This window comes from Bos grunniens, chromosome 13, assembly GCF_055505025.1.
Source record: "Bos grunniens cultivar Pamir isolate PY7600 chromosome 13, Bosgru_T2T1.0, whole genome shotgun sequence".
Classification (NCBI taxonomy): domain Eukaryota; kingdom Metazoa; phylum Chordata; class Mammalia; order Artiodactyla; family Bovidae; genus Bos; species Bos grunniens.
The window spans coordinates 53,158,981-53,180,659 of record NC_141177.1 but is presented as its reverse complement, the minus strand read 5'-3'; the positions used below and the strand labels follow the sequence as shown (position 1 = coordinate 53,180,659).

General features: G+C 36.1%; 1 protein-coding gene and 1 long non-coding RNA gene across 17 annotated transcripts in view; one reads left to right on the top strand and one right to left on the bottom strand.

Moving 5' to 3' along the window:
- Nucleotides 1–13,457, top strand: part of LOC147360998 (uncharacterized) — a 130,046-nt gene extending 116,589 nt beyond the window's left edge. For all 4 annotated transcript variants that reach the window (XR_015139601.1, XR_015139599.1, XR_015139597.1 and 1 more), the window contains one exon: nucleotides 11,659–13,457. This is a non-coding gene — a long non-coding RNA (uncharacterized LOC147360998). The remainder of the gene's footprint in view (nucleotides 1–11,658) is intronic.
- The window catches only part of MINDY3 (MINDY lysine 48 deubiquitinase 3), a 567,291-nt gene that overhangs the window by 38,866 nt on the left and 506,746 nt on the right, over nucleotides 1–21,679 (bottom strand). For 6 of the 13 annotated variants that reach the window (XM_086334210.1, XM_086334208.1, XM_086334207.1 and 3 more), the window contains 5 exons: nucleotides 19,096–19,147; nucleotides 18,110–18,224; nucleotides 15,567–15,640; nucleotides 14,615–14,694; nucleotides 2,334–2,404 (listed from right to left, as the gene is read on the bottom strand). In XM_086334210.1, the coding sequence (XP_086190336.1) occupies nucleotides 2,334–2,404; nucleotides 14,615–14,694; nucleotides 15,567–15,640; nucleotides 18,110–18,166 (282 nt within the window). In that variant the 5' untranslated portion in view covers nucleotides 18,167–18,224; nucleotides 19,096–19,147. Of the gene's footprint in view, nucleotides 1–2,333; nucleotides 2,405–14,614; nucleotides 14,695–15,566; nucleotides 15,641–18,109; nucleotides 18,225–19,095; nucleotides 19,174–21,679 lie in introns of all 13 variants that reach the window. The other 7 variants (XM_086334217.1, XM_086334216.1, XM_086334212.1 and 4 more) reach the window with 2 other exon arrangements.

Here is a 21,679-nt window from a genome sequence, read left to right as displayed (position 1 = left end):
CCAGCCAGCCCACAGTGGGGCCAGGCATGGCTTGCACGGCCCCCTAGCCAACTCCACACCAGTTCCCATAAGGAAGCTGCCCTCAGGCCTGCAGTCTACTAGTGCCTTGTCTACAGGTCTCCTTCTCTCCCTGGCCCTGTCTTGGAGCTTTCTCTTGTTTACAGCTGTAAGTATCAGAAGTGTTCTGCCTTTCATCTATCTGAGCATCTGTGTGCTGTATCCTACCATAAGAAATATCTTTAAACCCTAGAAAACACCACCAATACTGCTAGAACACTGGACCGGTAATACTAGGGCAGTACTAAGGCAGTAATACTGGGGTAACAGGAGACTATACAGCAGCTAGTGACTTCCCACTATGATCTTAGGCAGAAAACAAACATTCCTCTGTTCTACCTAACTGTTAAAGAAAAGCAAATGCGCATATTTAGAAGAGCTCACCATTGTGGTGAAACTGTCTGCTCATTCATTCAACAAATGTTTACTGAGCATCTAATATGTACCCAGAAAGACAATGTGACTGCTTTCATAGAGTTAATATTCCATTAAGGGCAATAGAAAAATCCAAGATTAAAAAAAAAAAAAAAGATAACTAAGCCAACAAAAAAGGTCATTACAAAGTGATTATTCCTACAAAAAAATGTGAAAAGAGTCAGTGGGAAATGGTCCAGGAAAAGGCCCTTAAGGTACCATCTGAGTTAGGGCTTGAAGGAGAGAGGAGTGATCCATTCAGCTGGAGTATTCCAGGCAGAAATGAAAGAAGTATAAAGATTCATCAGGTAAGGGCTTGTTGTTCAGTCGCTAAGTCATGACTGAGTCTCTGCAATCCCGTGGACTGCAGCCCACCTAGGTCCCTCTGTCCATGGGATTTCCCGGCAAGAAAACCGGAATGGGTTGCCATTTCCTTCTCCAGGGGATCTTTCCAACCCAGGGAAGGTAAGGGCTTGGCACGTATGAAGAACTGACAAGAGACAGTGTGGCTGGAGGACAGAGAATCCAGACCATCAGGGCCTTAAGGCCACAGGGTGAAGATTTCAGAACATATCACCTTCACTCTCTATCCTCCTGCAAAACACACACCGTGCACTTTTTAGAAAACAGCTTCATTGAAGTATCTTTGACATACAAAAACAACATATTTAAGGTGGACAACTTGATGTTTTAATACATGTATATACTGTAAAAAGATCACCACAATCAAGCTAATTAACACCCATTATCTCTATCTAGTCGTCATTTTTTTATGTGCATACACAGTCACACTTTTGGGAATATGAATGGTTGTTTGTGGATGTGTTGGGGAGGAGACACAGCTTTATTCCCTGGTTGCTAGACTGCCTCAGGATAGCTTTAGCTTGTGTAACTGAAGTCACTAAAAATGTAAGAGTCACTACTGTTTGACAGGACAATTACTATTAATGAATAAAGGCAGGATGAAGTCATTTGATCATCATGTCCATATCATCCCTGTGCAAGTGTTGTCATGAAAGGCGAATGTTGTCTAGTAAAAAAGAAAGGAAATAGAGGAAGGAGAGGAAGGGAGGGGATGGAGGATGAGGAAGACGAGGAAGGCAGGCAGGCAGGCAGGAAAGGACTGTTACTGTTACTAAAAATAATCACCACCACTAGAACCACTGCTATGGAACCACCATTCTAAACTGGAAAAGAATAGGAGATCTACTTCTTTTTCCAAAATCAGAACATCTTATTAAATGCAAATCATTAATGATTTAAACTCCATTTAAAACTATTTGGAATATCCATAGTAATTTCAGATTATGCAGGAAAAGTGATGAGATATGTATCAAAAAGTGAGAACTTCATGGTAGCTTCTAATCCTAGCACATGTGTTAAGAGTTTAATGCTGTGAAATGCTTGGGTCTTTCTACTTTTAGTGTGAAATCATTTTTCAGATGAAATAGACAAAAGGCATTTAGCTAATTGTTTTACTATGCCTGACAAAATATTACCAGTTGTTTCAGTGAAACATATTGTTAGTATGGAAGATCAAATAGGACATTCTCTCCCCTCAGTTTATCAAAAGCTTTATTTATATTCAATAATGGATATCTGTTTTCATAAATTATTTCAAAGTGGGTTCTGCCTCTGACCCTCAAAAGGAATGAGCCTAAAAAAATAGGAAACTCAGCATGATCGGCCAGCTTAACTCTATCCTTGATAAGCCTGTCAGTTCAGAAAGGGTGATGAAAAAGGAATTGAGAGTATACACTATCAGCAGTAAACTAAAATATGCTGTCATAGGAGAAAAATGCTCTCTGTAACAGTGGACAAGTGAATAAAAACCATTCAAAGGACCTTAAAAATCAACTTACTTTACAGTATCTTAAAGCTTCCATGAGTGTTAAGAATCCTACAGCAGCTTGTTCATGTATACCAAGAAGTTCTGCAACAAAAAAGTCAGCAATGCATTAGCATACAGATCTGAAAAGCACTTCAATATAAATACATATGTACACATACATATATATGTTCTACACCAAAACTTTTACCCAAAATTGTACCTTAAAAGTCTAGCATATATTTACTGTTAAGAGTTCACATCAAGTCATCGTGATAGTCCTATTCATTATAAAATACCAATAGATTAGGTAATAGAGCCTTTGTATGTACATTAAATGCATTTATAAAACTTTATATTCAATGTTAACTTTTGATAGACATTTGATACCTTCCCTTTCTCCTCTAAATAAACACAAGCAGCAGCTTAAGACTGCGGAAATAATGAAGAACAGAACACAGTACCTGCTTTACAAAGGCTAGTGTTAGTCGCTCAGTTGTGTCTGACTCTTTGCGACCCCATGGGCTGTATGTAGTCCACTAGGCTCCTCTGTCCATGGGATTCTCCAGGCAAGAATACTGGAGTGGGTAGCCATTCCCTTCTCCAGGGAATCTTTCAACCCAGGGATCGAACCCAGGTCTCCTACATTGCAGGCAGACTCTTTACCCACTGAGCTACGAGGGAAACCCTTACAAAGGCTAAGAGCTTATCAAAGGAGACAGATGAGAAAACTTGTGCTCTTTGTTTAGATGAACACACACATCTTACAGTGGTGTTAAGAGCATCTGTTTACTGTGTTAGTGTCAGTGAGTCAGTTCAGTCGCTCAGTCGTGTCCGACTCTTTGCGACCCCATGAATCGCAGCACACCAGGCCTCCCTGTCCATCACCAACTCCCGGAGTTCACTCAGACTCACGTCCATAGAGTCAGTGATGCCATCCAGCCATCTCATCCTCTGTCGTCCCCTTCTCCTCCTGCCCCCAATCCCTCCCAGCATCAGAGACTTTTCCAATGAGTCAACTCTTCGCATGAGGTGGCCAAAGTACTGGAGTTTCAGCTTTAGCATCGTTCCCTCCAAAGAAATCCCAGGGCTGATCTCCTTCAGAATGGACTGGTTGGATCTCCTTGCAGTCCAAGGGACTCTCAAGGGTCTTCTCCAAGACCACAGTTCAAAAGCATCAATTCTTCGGCGCTCAGCTTTCTTCACAGTCCAACTCTCACATCCGTACATAACCACTGGAAAAGCCATAGCCTTTACTAGACGGACCTTTGCTGGCAAAGTAATGTCTCTGCTTTTCAATATGCTATCTAGGGTGCTCATAACTTTTCTTTCAAGGAGTAAGCGTCTTTTAATTTCCTGGCTGCAATCACCATCTGCAGTGATTTTGGAGCCCCCCAAAATAAAGTCTGACACTGTTTCCACTGTTTCCCCATCTATTTGCCATGAAGTGATGGGACCAGATGCAGGTGCATGCAAGTGTTAACATCTGAGTTGAATCCTGAAGCATATGTAGGAATTTTCCAGGCCAAGAAGAGGATAAGAAGATAATTTAAAGAGAAGAAATGGCAAAGAAGTATGAAAAATCAATGTATTCAAGGGGTAAAAAATTTGTCAAAGCTTCCTTAAAGGTTTCTAGCCTGGGGAACCTGATAAATGGTGACTGACTGAGAGAGAGAATAAAGAATTAGGTTCTAAAGTGGTATGAAGAGAGAGCGTGAGTTTGGTTTTAGACTAGAATTCAGTGACCTTGAGGACTTCTAGAGAGAGATGGGTACATTACTAGAAGTAAGGTTCAGGAACATGGAAAAAGAGGTCAGAACTGGATACAAAGCTTTAGGGAATCATCAGCATGATCATGGAAATGGATAAGAGCAGAAAAAGCACAGAAAATGAAAAGACAGACTATTCCACATCAGAAATGTAACTATAATGGTAATAAATTCTTTTCATACACTACAGCTTTCAGCTAAAGTACATTAAGTATCAGGATAATAGTAACTTGGGTAACAGTAATTTGGGACCATACATATTTCTAAAAAGAATCTTTTTTCTAGTAAAAAATTATGTCCACTATAAACACAACATATATTTAACTCTACACCCTTTTTACTATTTGGTTATGTATCGTCCATTTTCCTGTAGGATATCATGTTTTTATCAATTAATGTAATAATATCAACTTATTTGCTTTGTTGTAAATATTTGACTATGTATCCTTAAGCACAACATCTAGATGTGTATACCAAGAATCGGTTGTTTAAGCTTTAATTTTTGTAAATTCAAAATTAATAGAAGGCATGTATACACACAGTTTGTATTTTTCACTAGCTTCTTACAGGCTCAGAGGAGACACAGCTACAGTTTCCAAGTTTTGCTTAGAATTCTCAGGGATGTCTAAGTTGCTTTTAAACTTATTTCTCTGTCTTAATTTTTAACAACCCCAAAAACAGTGATTATTATTTTCTTATAAACCAAATATGCAAAAGCTTTTTTGGATTCTCAATAATGTTTAATAACGTAAAGGTCATGAGACCAAGAAATCTGAAAATCGTTGGCATAGCATTCAGACCAAAAAGAGAAAGTGAGGGTTAGCAACCCAGATAGGAAGAGATGGTACCCCATAGCCTTTCAAATTTTTTCTTCCTCTTCATTCTGAAAATTAAGGAGCACTAAATATTCTCAAGTTCAAATAATACATGTTAAGAAACTATTTCACGTTTTAATTTCTAAAATCAGTTACCACCACCTAGTGTTATGACTTGATTACTACATCATCTATTTCCTTACAGATGTCTGGAATACTATATTTATAATATCATGCTACTAAATACACCAAATCAGCTTTCAAAACTCTTGAATAATGAATTATTCAGATGCAGTCAGTAATCACATGTTTAGCCATGTTGTTTGAATGGTAATATTGTAAATGGTAAAATGTATCATTCCTATGTACTTAAAATTTTTATCTTATTTTGATAGCTAAAGTGCATCATTAATAATATTATTGTACAAAGTTGTAATTACAGTGAAGACATACTATTCTCACATATTAAAATTTACAGAATTTAGTTACACTAACTACACTTTTCTCACTAAGTCTCCAAGAAATCTGTTTAAGTTTGCAGAAAATTCTAATAATTCTGTCATTATATTTCAGAACTTTCTCTTGTTTTTAGCTTAGCAATTAAAACTAACCATGATTGAGTGTCTATCCACCTTTGTGTTCAGTCAGTCAGACTGTATCAAATTGTAGTTTCATATATTCACGAGTTTGCTTCTCCATACCCTTCTCTGCTCCCTGCTATCACTTCGCACTACTGTCAGGGTGTCTAAAGAAGTCCTTCTTAGGCCTTTCAAACTTGATACTGACTTGGAAAGCACATACTTGCACTATATTTATTTAACAAACACCCTGAGGGCCAGTATTGAAAAGAACAATGTTAAGCACAGTGTGGAATACAAAGGCATCACCAGGACTACGAAGACAAAGAAGAAACTCTCTGCAAACTATGTATCTAATGAGGGGTTAACACCTAAAACATATAAGGAATTCCTAAAACTCACTGTTAAAAAAAAAACAAAAAAAGTAACTCCCCAAACCAAACAAATTGCTAAACAAAAAAATCTGGGCTAAAGACTTAGACATTTCTCTAAAGAAAACATACAAATGGCCAACAGTATATGAAAAGATGCTGAATATCAATACCCCCAATCATCAGAGAGGAGGAAATCAAAACCACAATGTTAGGATAACCATTCTCAAAATCAGAAAAGATAAGTAGTAAGTGCTGGGGAGGATGTGTAGAATCCTTGTTCACTGTTGGTGGGAATCTAACATGAAAAACAGGATGCAGGTTCCCCCCCAAAATTAAAAATAGAACCACTGTATGATCGGCAATGGCACCCCACTCCAGTACTCTTGCCTGGAAAATCCCATGGATGGAGGAGTCTGGTGGGCTGCAGCCCATGGGGTCGCTAAGAGTTGGACATGACTGAGCGACTTCACTTTCACTTTTCACTTTCATGCACTGGAGAAGGAAATGGCAACCCACTCCAGTGTTCTTGCCTGGAGAATCCCAGGAATGGGGGAGCCTGGTGGGCTGCCGTCTATGGGGTCACACAGGGTTGGACACGACTGAAGCGACTGAGCAGAGCATGATCCATCAGTTCCACCTCTGTGTATTTAATTGAAAAGAGTGAAATGAGGATCTCAAAGAGATACCACATTCCCATGTTCATTGCCGCACTGTTCACAACAGCTGAGAAACAGACAACCTAAATGTCTAGCAACGAATGAATGAAGAAAGCGTGCAACATCCATACAAAGGATTACCATTCAGACTTACAAAAGAAGGAAATCTTATCGTATGTGCACATACATGAACCTTGAGGACCTTAGGCTAACTGACGTTCGCCAGTCACAGAAGGAGAAACATCGCATGATTCTACTGAGATGAGGTATCTAAAACAAACTCAGAAGCGGAAAGTAGAATGGTGCTGATAGGGGGTAGAGGAGGAGGAAATGGGGAGAGGCTATTCTACAGAGAGAAGAGTTTCAGTTACATAAGACAAATAAGATTTGCTGTACAATCTCATACCTATAAATAATACCATACTCTAAAAATTCGTTGCAAGGGTAGATCTCATGTTAAATGTTCTTACCACAATTTAAAAAAAGTCAAATTCCCCACCTCCGCCAAAAAAAAAAAACTCAACAGTAGGTGACAATGTAGAATGTGATAAGTATGATGAAGGCAAAATGCTCAGAGACCAGACAGATGACCAGCAGCTGTGGGTCTCAGGGGACTCCTGGGGACAGCACAAGCAGTGGCAGCTGAAGGATTGGCCGAGCAGAGACGGGAGGGATAGAAGTCTTCAGGCACAAGGAGCAGCATGCACAAAGAAATGAAAGTAAGTAGCATGATTCTGTGCAAGCGTCGATAAGTTCGTGAAGGCTGAAAATATAAGCTGGGGTGAAACTATGTAAGGTCACTGAGTAAGTAAACAATCTACACACAATGGAGTATTACTCAGCCATAGAAATGAATGAAACTGTACCATTTGCAGAGACGTGGATGGAACCAAAGACTGTCATACAGAGTGAAGTCAGTTAGAAGAAGAAAAACATCAAATAGTAATGCATATATGTGGAATCCAGAAAAATGGTACACCTGTGTCTTATCTAAAAGCAGAACTAGAGACACAGAAGTAGAGAACAAACTTATGGTTACCACGGGGGGAAGGAGGGTGGGATGAATTGAGAGACTGGGATAGACATATATACACTACTATGCGTAAAATAGATAATTAATTTAATGAGAACCTACTGTATAGCAAAGGGAACTCTGCTTGATGCTCTGTGGTGATCTAAATGAGAAGGAAATCTAAAAAACAGGGGATACATGTATATGTACAGCTGATTATGATATAGCAGAAACTAACATCACTGTAAAGCAACTATACTCCAATAAAAATTTAAAAAAGAATCTATAGTTTAAAAATGGAGGGGGGAGGCTTTTTTAATAATGCTGGAATACCTAAAATTTTAAAAAATACCAAAAAAGGCTTGGTTCATCTCACTTACAGGTAAGGGTACATGCACTTTGAGCCATGAACTTTGTGAAATCTACTTTTGAAGTGAAGAGCTTTTTAAAAACCCACTAACTGGTTGTTATATTCCTGAGAAGTCAGGTTGCTACAGAGTTGGCATCTAGCCAGGGTTGCCAATTTCAGCCAATAAGAATACAATATGCCCAGTTGTATTTAAATTTCAGATACAAAATTAAAATTTTCAGTATAAGTATACTCCAAATACTAAACAAGACATACTCCCACTAAAAAGGATTGCTTATTTGAAATTCAGATTTAACTGGGAGCTCTGCATTTTATCTGGGGTGTGTGTGTGTGTGTCCCCAGTATCTAGGGGGGTGTGTGTGTGTGTGTGTGTGTGTCCCCAGTATCTAGGGGGTGTCCCCAGTATCTAGGGGTGTGTGTGTGTGTGTGTGTGTCCCCAGTATCTAGGGGTGTGTGTGTGTGTCCCCAGTATCTAGGGGGGTGGGTGTGTATGTGTGTGTCCCCCTCAGCAGTGTCCAACTCTTTGTGACCCCATGGACTGTAGCCTGCCAGACATCTCTGGAAATTTCTCCAGGCAAGAATACTGCAGTCGCTTGCCCCTTCTCCAGGGGATCTTACTGACCCAGGGATCGAATCTAGGTCTTCTGCGTTGCAAGCAGATTCTTTACCATCTGAGCCACTAGGGAAGTTAGAATTGGGATATTTGGTAATCCTTTGGGAAAAAAATAAAAAGGTAGATCTCTATTTCATACCACTCATAAATAAATAAAATCCAGATGGATTAACAGGATAAACATTAAAAAGAAATAAAGCCCACCAAAGCATTTGAAGAAAATACTAGGCAGTGCTAGCTTTAACTTTGGGGTGGGAGAAACACAGAATAGATACACAGAAAAAAATGTAAAAAAAAACAAACAAACCCAGAAGCCCTCAAAGAGATCAAATGATTTAATTTCATCAAAAATGAAAGCTTTGGTATATAAAAGGTAGCAGTGGCAAAGTTAAAGAAAACAGAAATGGTTGAGAGAAAGTATCTACAACAGATTTAATACATAAAGAACTAAGAATTTGTAAAGTACCCCTAGAAATTATAAGTAAAATAACCTCTCCTTCTAAAATGCCAAAAGACAGACAATTCCCAGAAAAAGAAAACACTGAAAGTTGACAAACATATGAAAAGATGATTAGGTGCAGGTTCACTAGGAATCAGAGAAATGTGAATCAAAATAGCCTACCAAGTGTCAGTAAACTGACTGACAAAAATATTAGAGAGTCAAAGTTCTGAGTGCTGGTTAGGACGTAGAGAAACAGGAACTACACACTGCAAGCATAAGTTTATACTCTTCTAGTCGGTAAAGCAAATTTCCAAAGGTAATTTGGCATATGAACGTTTAACAGGTATTCCTCAAAAGGTTAAATAAACACACAGTTATCATATGACCCAGGATTTTCACTCCTGGGTAGATGCTAGAGAAAAATAAAAACATCTTCTCACTAACATTTGTACATAAATGTTACTAACCACATCACTTATCATGGCCAAGTGGAAACAAACCAAATGTCCATCAACTGATGAATGAAAAAAGAAAATGAGAAAATGTGGTATAAGCTATACAATGAAATATTTTTCAGTAAAATGGAGTGAAGTGCTGGTTCATGCCAAAATATGGATGAACCTTGAAAATACTACACTAAGTGAAATAAACTGGTACAGAAGTTTAGATATTACATGATTCTATTAAATGTCCAGAATAGGCAAATCAACAGAAATAGAAAGCAGATTAATGGTGGCTGAGGGGAAGTGACTACTTATGGGTTTAAGGGTTCTTTTATGATACATATGTTTTGAAACTGATATGGTGATGACTGCACAACTCAAGAACATATTAAAAACCAGTGACTTATACATTTTAAATGGCAGATGTGTAAATTATGTGAATTTTATCTCAATAAATCTATTAGTTAAAAAAAAGAAAAAGAACAGAAGCCTAACTGTAACCTTTATTGGCTGGATCCACTCTAAATAATTCTATGTAACCTCATCTGAGCTCTTAATTCTGATTGCACATTTACACATTCCTTTCATAATTCATCTTTATACTCCTTCTTAAAGCAGTGGATGTAAACTCTTTCTCCTTTACATGCCTCTAACTTTGTCCATTCATTGTCAGTGGACAAATTCAAAGTTCTCCCAATTTAAATATTTGATACCTCAAAATGCCTTTTTCTTTTTCTTTTCTCAATACATTCTTTCTTCTTGTTTTAGAAGAACTGTGTATCTTTCCAACGTCACTGTTACCATCAACTCCATTTACTATCTCTTCTATTAAAAGCAGTTTTCCTCCTAACAGACAATTTAGGAGACTTCTATGCCTTAAAACAAAACTGGTGTATACCATCTCTTGGTCTTATGACCAGGCAATGAACTCCTCTCTTTCCATCCTTTAATCAGCAAAATGTCCTTGCCTGCATTCCTAAAATATTTATTCCTTATGCTATGGATTCTATTTCAATTGCTCTTTTAAGGGAAAGCCCTCATTAACTGCTAAATTCATAGCCTATTCTTAGTCCTCATTCTCCTTGACTGAGAAATTCAGCATGGCTCATTCACTTAACTCTGTATCACAATAAAAAAAAAAAAATCTTTGGATAAAATTTTCAATCTCTGCTTCTCTCTATAAATGAGGCAAAAAATTACCTCTTAGGGCTATTGTGAAATTAAATAAAATGAAATTCTTCTATATCATCTTATATATTTATTTTCACACTGAAAACTCTGTTCAGATCAGATCAGATCAGTCGCTCAGTCGTGTCTGACTCTTTGCGACCCCATGAATCGCATCACGCCAGGCCTCCCTGTCCATCACCAACTCCTGGAGTTCACCGAGACTCACGTCCATCGAGTCAGTGATGCCATCCAGCCATCTCATCCTCTGTCGTCCCCTTCTCCTCCTGCCCCCAATCCCTCCCAGCATCAGAGTCTTTTCCAATGAGTCAACACTTCACATGAGGTGGCCAAAGTACTGGAGTTTCAGCTTCAGCATCATTCCTTCCAAAGAAATCCCAGGGCTGATCTCCTTCAGAATGGACTGATTGGACCTCCTTGCAGTCCAAGGGACTTGCAAGAGTCTTCTCCAACACCACAGTTCAAAAGCATCAATTCTTCGGCGCTCAGCCTTCTTCACAGTCCAACTCTCACATCCATACATGACCACAGGAAAAACCATAGCCTTGACTAGACGGACCTTTGTTGGCAAAGTAATAGGCTGTCTATCATGATGATTAACTATGCTGGTTGTAAGGGAACCAGACAACTGTGGTTTAAACTCCAGCTTGTTTGCATGAAATAAGATAATTTGGTGCCTTAGTTTCCTTTATTCTAAGACCTTCATAGAGTAGTTTTAAGAAAAGAAGTGAATAAAATAGGAGAAAAGAAGACAGTCACTAAATATTAAGAACAGAGGTTGGCATTGCTAAGATGATGCTTGTCACTGCTGGATAATGGGCTTTCTGTTGTTATTATTATTTATTTATTTTTATTTATTTATTTACTTGGCTGTGCCAGGTCTTAGCTGTGGCACACAGGATCAGCATTCTTAATAACTGTCAATAGTTGTTTAAAGAAAATGAAATACCTGAGGACAAGAATTGTTCTCTGCTACCAAAACAGTGACTTAAAGTTGACTTCCTATGTAATGTTTCTTGCACTTATTCATTCACTCAATAAAGTTCATTTGAAAACCTATTGGTTATTTGTACCTTACTCTCATCTATCTAATTCACAGCTGAATTCTACAGATTCTACTTTCCCAGAGGCTCTTTCCCAGAGGCAGGGGTCGAGCAGAAGAACATGCTATGGTGGACTGAGCACAGGCCTGGGCTGTGGTCAGAAGCCGTGGACGCCTGCTGTTGGACATGGGGTGAATTACAAATGACCTAAGCCTCGGTTTTCTTAACTATAAACTGAGGTTGAGAAGATACACATCCAAACATATTGCTTGGCACGAAGTACACAATCCTAGTGGCTCTCTTTCTCTTCCTTTGCCACACCTATTTCATCCTGTTACTTCCCACCCACTGACTACCTGTTCTAGTTTGTGACCTGTCATCCCATCCCATTCCTATGCATACAAGCTGACAGGTTCAAGTTCTTATTTTGTCTTATGTTACTGTTCTGCTTAAATGCCTTCAATGACTCTCTTCCTAACACTTGACAACTAAGGTTTAAACTTCTCAGTATCAAGATCCTCTGGTTTCTTACCCAACCTTATATTTATGATCTTTTCTGTGTTCTTCACAGTCAATGCTTTTATCTCCTCAAATCTGGCTGTACATTCTAATTATGTACAGGTAATTTTTAAATTATCATGTCCAGACCCCACTACCCAGAAATTCTAATTTGTTTATTTGTTCTCAGCTGGGGCCTGAGTACTGACTTACTCTTAAGCTTCCTAAGTGACAACACATAGTCGGGATTAAGATACACTGCTCTAATCAGACTGGTCTGTCTCCCTGTCTCTAGACACAAACCTGTTATTTTTCCCTCTCTCTCATTCCATGTGGCCTCATTAAAATGGCCACTCCTACTTAATGGCTCCCCACTCATCCCAAGGCAAACACAGTAGGAAAGGTTTCCTCCTTTCCTTGAACTTCTATCATACTTTACTTCAACTTGTGTTCATTTCACCTTGCATTATAATTACCTGTGTGCATGCTCTTGTTTTCCTCTTTTGAGGAAAGGCCAAGTATTCCCATGAGCTGGTTGAGGCATTTTAGAAATTTTATCTTAATCTTCATAATCTAACATTTCTTTAAGGAAGGTACTACCTCCCTGAGTTATAAATTAGGAAACTGCAGACAAGAGAAGTAAAGCAGCTTGCCTAAAGATTTGCAAAACTAGTAATTCTTTAATTATAATTTTTCCTTTGTATAATACATATATCACAATCTCCCCCATGTTGTCAGACAGAAAAATATCCAATAAATGCTGGATGAATGTATGGATTTTCATTTTAATTTTGGTGAATGAAAACAGATTCAACCTTAAGCCAACATTCATAACAATTAAGGGAGAATGCAAGAAGTATACCATGTCTATTTTCTTTTCCAAGATAATATTTTAAAGTCTTTACTTAGTTTTGATATTTAAACTATACTTTAAAAAAAAACACTGCCAGACAATAGCTTTGAAAGCTAGTATTTCAAGAAACAGAAAAGGATAAATTAGTACATGTCAACAATCTAAACTGGATAGCTGACCAATATCCTGTAAGTATTGGGTTGGCCAAAAAGTTTTTCAGAAGATGTAATGGAAAAACCCAAATGAACTTTTTGGCCAACCCATATATAGCATGAAGAAAAGCCTATGGAAGACTTGAGAATCTGACATGTCTTTGACTAGCAGGGTTGAATACTTTCAGCTATCAATCAGAATGAGGGCTCAAGAACAGGATGGGTTCAATTACAAAAATATAGAGCAAGTTCAGCTCACTACTTTTTTTGTCAGTGAATTTTACTGTTTGAACTTTGACCTTTACCAGAAATCACCTAAACTAGGTTCTCATTTTCACCTCATCACTGAGATAATTTTGTATACATTAGCTAATGTAGGATGGAAGGGTACCTCTTAGATTTCTTAAATAGTTAAGTGAAAGGTTGGATGGTGTTAAGGTGCTCTTCAATTTTGAAATTCAGTCATTTTTACTGATTTTTCCCCCTAATATTGTCTTCTTTCATGTTTCTATTAACTCCATGTATTTCTAAAATTTGAGAAAATTTAAATTTAAGATCAAGATTCATTCATTTAAATGGGAGCAGAAAGCAGTAACTATTATTTTCTCAGTCATAATATTTGCTTCTGTAATTTGTTGACAGTTTTATCCAATTTTAGGAGAAAAATTAAACTTCCCTGTGAACTACAGGAGTCATGATTTCTGTTCTATATCACACACTTCAAGTATTACATACTTAAGAGTCTGACATGCCTTTAACTGGCAGTGGTAGTTATTCAACGTATGCTGAAAGAACAAATAAATGAATTCAGACTGACCAAGTAACAATAAGCTACAGGGAATCTTTTGCAGAGCTGTATATCAGCTCTCCTTAACTAGATGGATCGGCCAAAGGTGCTTGACTTCAACGTTCCTGGCAACATATGAAGGTATACGAAAGAAATAATTGAGACCAGAGATGGAGGTGATGGTGGTTTAAAATTCTCAGACAACCTTAAATTTACCCAGCATTTTAAAGGAAATTACAAACCTTAAAAGTAATACAGGAAAAAAACCACTAGACTCTTAAATACTTCAAATCACGATACTCATAATTTTTCAATTTTAAGCAAAATTCAATAGTGCTCTCGACTTACAGACAGATATCACTAGATAAGTACAAACTTTACATATATATACATTTTAATTTTACATATATCCAAAGACCTATGACTTTTTCTAAACAAGTTAGTCCTATAATCTTAATTTTATATTAGAGAGAGCTAAAGGCTTAAGTAACTTGACTCAAGTCATATACTTGTGATTTGAACCCAAGTTTGTCAGCCTCCAGAGTCTATGCTCTTCATGTTATAGTGCTGTGAAAACTGTAAGCGATTCCTCTATACTAAAGCATTTATCTTAACCTCTAAGTAACACAGAACCATTAAACAGATGAATCAACAATCAACTGTATGTTAGTGGAATACTCATCATAAACAAAATAAACACAACAAAGAATAAATATACTTACTCATTCCTGAGCATTCTCTATCACCATCCCATACATTAGAAACAGCGTGTCCTGTCAGCAGGAGGTTAATTAAACTTTGGCTATTAATAAAGATTAAAAAGTAATTAAAGTATGAATATACTAATTTTTAAAACAAATTACTCTTATGATAAAGCATAAAATCATGACTTTTTACATTAAATTATGTTGTTTAAAAAACAGAAAAACCTTACAGTTCTCATTTTATACACAACCTTGCTAAATGTATCACTTCCTGTGTCACCACAGTGGCATTTGTTGTTCTATATAATCACATAAATTTAACAACTTTATTCAAGACATCATATTAAAATAGATTAACAAAATGATACTTAGACTGCTAATTTATTTATAATCACCTTAAAAACACATATATACTTTTTATTATTTTGTGTTTGATGCAAGACATGTGAATTTAACCTCTGGGGCAGAAAGATCTAAAGGAAATATGTTTTGGAGTGAGTTAACAATCAGTCATTGTGTCATCAATTTTTAGCATAAATAGCTATAAAAAGCTTGAGAGGCAGGGTTTTCTCAGAGAAAAAGAAAAAAAAAAATTTTTTTTCCCGCAAACAGGGAAAGCATTCACAAATACACATGGGTGTACTTATTTCTAAGTTAAAGTGAGCAAATTTCATCTATTAGAAAATTTCATGAATGCACTATCAAGTAAAATTTGTTAAAATATTCCCATTGTCATCCTAAAAGAAACTATTTGCTACAATAAACCCAGTGCATACATAGATCTAAAGTGTAAGTTAATACTTCATACTTAAAAGCAATGTATAAAGCGTAAGACTGCTCATACTCAGAGACTTTAAGCTGTCCGTACCGACAAACAAAATTATCTGACTCAGTGTGTTATCTTATGTGCATATTATCAGTCCTAAAACCTGAAGTCCGTATAAGGAAATAATAGATTTTAGTTAATTACCTGCCATGTCCATACACAGGATCTATCAAAGGCTCACTCGAATCTTCAATTTCATTTTTTATGTTTTCAATGCCCTAAAGAAACCAAGAATTCATTGGCTTATTTTTAAAAGTAAAAATGAAAATTATGGTAGTTTAAAAACTAACCAGTTTATCCTATGAATTAATAAAACACAATTATATAAGTAACTTTTCTCCCAAAGAATTATCCAGATTTGAAATGGGGGGTGCGTTTGAAATGAAAATGGTGAGAAGCAGTTAATTCTTAGAATCTTTTCTTCTGTGTATTCTACATCAGAACAGGTAACAGATCCAATGTGTGAGTTAAAGGGGTGGGGGGGAGGGCCAGAGAGGGAAGACAGAGAGAGTGTTTAAGTTTCAAGAGAAGTGAGGAGAAAATTATTTTATCTGAAAGTTAATACTCATTTAACTTCAGGTGAAATTAAATTTGAACCCAATATACTTACTGAGGTACCTGATGTATTTTCTTAGATCATTAAAACACTAAATATATACACACATGATAAAGATGTACATTTAAATACACAACAGGTATTTCTCGTACATAAGAAAATGGAAGATTCTCTTGTGATTGTGTGTTCTTATATATTGGTCATTCAAATGTGCACTGACAAAATGTAAACTAGGAGGGCAGGAGTTTCTTATTTCCTGAAAGCCAATTTTCTGGTATTTTTTATCGCCCCAAAGATCACCCAAATCCCTAAAGGTCTAGCTACTGGATAAGTACAAGAAGGCCTCGGCATTTTATCTCCATCAATTTCAAAATGACAAAGATAAACCGCCATTCACTGTGCTATTCACCATTGATTCCATTTGATTACAGGCCATTTCTAAAAATTAAAGAGATGATAATCAACAATCAAAATAGTAATGATTGTGGAAATACTGTAGAAGGATACAAACAAGTTTAAGATCTCACACTGGCCTTCCTTGTAGACAACTATACAAAATGGACCATCACAAAGTCACAATGAATAACATAATCAAGTGCCAAAAATCACTAGGGAGAGAGCGGACCTTATGTCAAAGACCAGGTCAAGGAAGAACTAGACATGACAGTTTTCTTGGCTGTGAATGACAAGACAGAGAGGAGGTATCAAAAGTTTTGAGTGTAAGAACTGGGAGAGTACTGAACAGTCATGATGAGCTCATTAAGAAACCAGGCATCCTCAGGACCTCCATCACTGCCAGTCCCCATTGCTAATTGACTACTAACTACTTTTCATTCTTTCTCTTAAATATGCTCCTAAATGATTTAAAATTTCTAAGTTTAAAACATGCTTCTAAAAAATATGCTCCTTTTCTTTCCATTTCCATGATCACTGCTCCGGCTTAGGGTCACCTATTTCAGGAACTACTCTTTCAGTTTCCCTGACTCCAGTCTTCTTATCCACATACCAACTCCCTCCAGCACAACTCTGATACCAATTTAATGAACCTTTTAGCAACAGAAAGATCTTGTTACTCCACTGCTCACAATTTTTGATTTGTTCCAATTCTGGCCACATGAAATGAGATTTTAAGTATTTTTGCACAAGAATTCTTACATATATGCCATTCTCATCTTCCATGGTTGCCTTTCTGGTATATTATGCTACGCTAAGATAATGTCTTTATACCTGTTGTTCCCACAGCTTGGAATTTCTTCCCATAGTTATTCTGTCCAGAAAACTTCTCCCCATCCATCTAGTGATGCCTACAAGGTCTGCTCTTGATTCAACCATATGAACTGAGGCACGCCTTCTATTGTCCCACTACGCTTTGTGCAAGAAACAAACACACACCAAAAACACTGCCAAAATGGAAGTAACTATTAAGGGGTCTACTTTTTTGTTTACAACATCGAAGAGGAATGATTAAACAAAAATTGTACCCCACATTGTAAGTTTAGTCCCTAATAAACAGTCAATGCTCAATAAACATTTATCAAGTGAATGAAGTCTGACTCCAGATATGGCAAATCCAGCAGGATAACTCAGACCAAACAGGTCGCTGGAGATGTGAGGCTGGCACTTGCAGAAAAGGGCAGGACCAGAAGCGTACAGGTCAGAATGAACCATATAAAGGTAAGCTGAGAGGCTACAAAGGTAACTAACAGGAAAAGATGGAAATGAAGCTATAAGCAGAAAAGTAATTATGAGGCATTACAGAAAGAGAACCAGTACAGTGATTTATCAGGTAAGCTAAGAAGGGACTGGTGTCAGATACAGCTGTTCCAGAAGGGGTTTAGGGGTCAAGTGCTTCCACTATGATCAAAGAAAATAAAATACCAAAGACCTCACTGCACTTCATAACTAGAACATTACTGATGAATCTCTGCAGTCTAGAAGATCATGGGTGAAGCTTGAAAAGTGGTTAGGTAACAGGTGAATGGAGAGAGAGAGAGACTTATTCTTCATTACTGGCACAAGACATTCAATTCTGAGATTTAGAAACAACATCAGGAGTAAAATTTCTTTCTGCAGCAGGAAAAATACTAAACTCAAATGAAAAAAAATCAGAAAAACATCTTCTTTAACCAACCTTTGTCAGTAACACAGAATACAGAAAAAGCAATACTCCAAATTTGTTTCCCCACATTGAATACTGGTCCAAGACAGCATCTCTTAATTCTGCTAAACTTCTGAATGATCTTTTTCTGGGGGGAAAAAAGAATTAAGTATTAACATGATGATGAGATTGACTACATTCATAAATGGGAACATTTTAAAATTGTCTTCTACATTAAAATGCATACATACAAACAGGAGATTTTTGTGTCTCAAATTTTCAAATATAAATTTAGCCATTAAAAGCCAAAGCTATTGCTGACAACTGTCATTATACGTAATAGGTACCATTAAAATAGAAAGCCTACTTGGTAGCGAACCTCTTCATCTCTTAGGTGAACTGTCTGACATCAATGACTTCTTTAATGATCATACAGTTATTTAAGGAATTAGGTGGTCCTCTTCTAGGACTGTTTAAGAACAAAGAAACTTGACTTTTTAAAGCTTGAGAATTATTTAACAAATATGTGAACACCAAGGATAAGGTGTACATTTGTGGCTTCTTTTACAATAACGTTGTATTTCAAATCAAATGCCACTCACAATTCTACCAACATAGCTATCCTTACCTTTTATTTCACAACAAAAAATTTAAATACTCTAATGAAAATATGGCACTGTTAATGAAAATTATAGAAAGCATATTTTGACAATAAGCAATAACACAAATACTTATCATACTAGAAATCTTTATTTTCACTTGGAGAAACATTAAGCTAAAATGTTTTTTCATTATAATGATGAAAAAGCCTTTAATGTTATAAAAAGTGTATTTACAAAGTTAATTTGGGAATCAGAATATTTTAAGAACATATTGACAAATTATTATTTTTTTAAAAAATCTGAAAACAAATTAATCCTCAAGCATACAAATCTAAGTACCTTTCCACAGTATGAACAGACTTAAAATGGCAAATGTGTCCACAAGGTAAGTATTTTAAATGTTCCAATGTTACTTACTGAATTAATGCATGAAATCGCTCAAAGCCAAGCTCTTCGACAGCCAAGGCAGCTATACATAAAAGACACTTTTCAGCACTACACATGGCAAATAAATGACACAAGATACACACAGCAGGCTGTAAATACTTTTAAGCAATCAAAAGTTTCCCTCTTTCCTTACTCCTTAGAACTCTCAGTTTATTTTCCACTTTACTGAACATAAATTTATATTTCAACATCTTAGGTATCATGAATAGAACTAAAATGTATTTTAATACTGAGAATGTAGAAAGGTGATTAAATAATAAACATTTTCTTTGAATTCAGTTGTGCTAGAATAGTTAATAACATGTGAGAAAGCATTGACAATCATAGTGCTTCACACATAATTGCAATGTGTCCTGCACTTCTAAATCATCTTTTGTTTCTTAGAGCCAAGTCAAATCTTCACAGCTAATCTTCCTCTAATATAAAATCTTTAGACTTGATGTTTCATTATTAAACAAATGTGTATAAAAAGGCAGAGAACTTTGAAAGTACACAGGTTCAACGACAGCTTTAAGTTTGTTTCCTCATCTACTTGTATAACTAACTGTTGACAAGTTTTCAGCATCTTATTTAGATTATATTGACTAATAAAATTATAAAATTTTAAGAAATCAAAGGAAATCAAAGAAAGCATTTAAATGAAAAGTAATGCTTACTTAGCACAGTTCTAAGTTCCAGGCCCCTTTTTAAATGCTCTATGGGCCTTAATCTGATTTAATCCACAAACAACCCTACTACCCCATTTTACAGTAGAGGAACCTGAGGCCCAAAGAAGAATCCTCCCAAGAGCAAAAAGCTATAAACAGCAGAACTGAGATCTGAACCCAGATAGTCTCAGCTCCACAAAGATGAAGTCTTTCAAGAAATCCTACACAGATCAAAATGCTCACTCTAATCACAAGGAACAATTTCATATATACCTTATTAAATAAACGTTAGTACTTTCAAATACTAATCCTCACTAGAAAACTGAAGAAACTGTTTCACTATGTATTCAAAACTGAAATTTTGATTTACAATAAAAAATGTCACATTATTTTAGCCTTTCAAAGTCCAGACTTAATTTTCAAATGTTTTGAATTACTTTTGAACATCTGTAAAGTCCAAATGGATTCATTTAAATAATCTTTTGATTTGTGTGTGGGAAACAAACTGAAATTGAACCTGAGTATTCACTACTGCAAATAAGTGTGCATTACCAAAAGCCAAACTACACACCACAAAAGCCAATGAAATTAATGTTTGTACACAACGTAATACTGACAAGGGGAAAAACACTTCACATGTAAATTTTCAAGATAAAATAAACCTTCTGCCTAATCTTTTCCAAACTGTACTAATTTCTCTGTGGTACCTGATTATCTAAATAATTTTACTAAGTGTACAATATGAAAGTTGACATAGAGATAGTAATTTAGAGTAAAGAGGCAAGCAAAATAAAAAGCTTAGCAGGCAGGATGGTAGAAAAATATAAAACACAAGAAAAAGAACATAGCTGGGAATAAAGGAAAAAACAGGTAAAACAGATTGTTATATGGAATAAATTTTAATATAAGTTCATTTCATTGTCAACATCTAATGTGAATTTTCAATTACTAAAACTTCTCAAATTTATATAACATTAAAAATCAATTTATAATAGTTTCATTTCATGTCTATTTTAAAAATGAGACAAAGTAAATTGGAAAATTACTAAAAAATGTTTTTCGGAGGCAGAGTCAATATAATATGCCCACATAGGTTACTGAAGTGCCAAAGTTAACATCAGAAGGCCATTTAACCTAGAACAATTTAACCCATCCACACAGAAATGCACAGCACATCCAGTGAGCACATAGTTTACTAGGATACTCATGAAAAATGTTAGCAAAAAGCTATTTTCTTATAATATTAATACATGGAGTACGTTTAGCCACGTGTTCTTTAAAACAACTTCTAACCTCTTCATCTATTCCTATTAAGATTTTAATATCCTAAACTATTAAACATGCTTTTACGCAATCCAGTAAAATCTGGAAAATATTTTAAAACCAGCCTTAATGACATTTTTAGATTATCAACCTTGTGAGTATTTTCCACTTGTTTTCTTTAACTCTAAAAATATATTAAATTCTTTTTGAAATGCTATGTTTGAAAGGCCTAAAAGGAAATGCCATTCAACTGTTTAAATTTGAAAAATTATTTCTTGCAAATGTACTATTAGTAGAATTTGCCATTGTAACTGCAAAGGTGAGAGAGAGAAGATGCTGACATCATAGAGACATGTTGGCTCAAGGATACAACTTGCCTCATAGACAATCCTATAGGGAGAGCAAGATATATACCATAGCAACTGAAATTTACTTTTTAGAAATTGGGTGTCTACAGTTTCCACAGAGACGAAAGTTAATGGATTGCACTATAAGTAGAACAAGTCACTTATTTAGTAAAGGCACTTACAACTATCAATTACCAAAAGCAACCTACAAGCAAGTTAATTTCTAAAAGAAAACCAGAAAAGCAACTCTTTATCTGTAGTACAATCTTTCTAGTTCATTCTGGCAGTTTGTAGGTC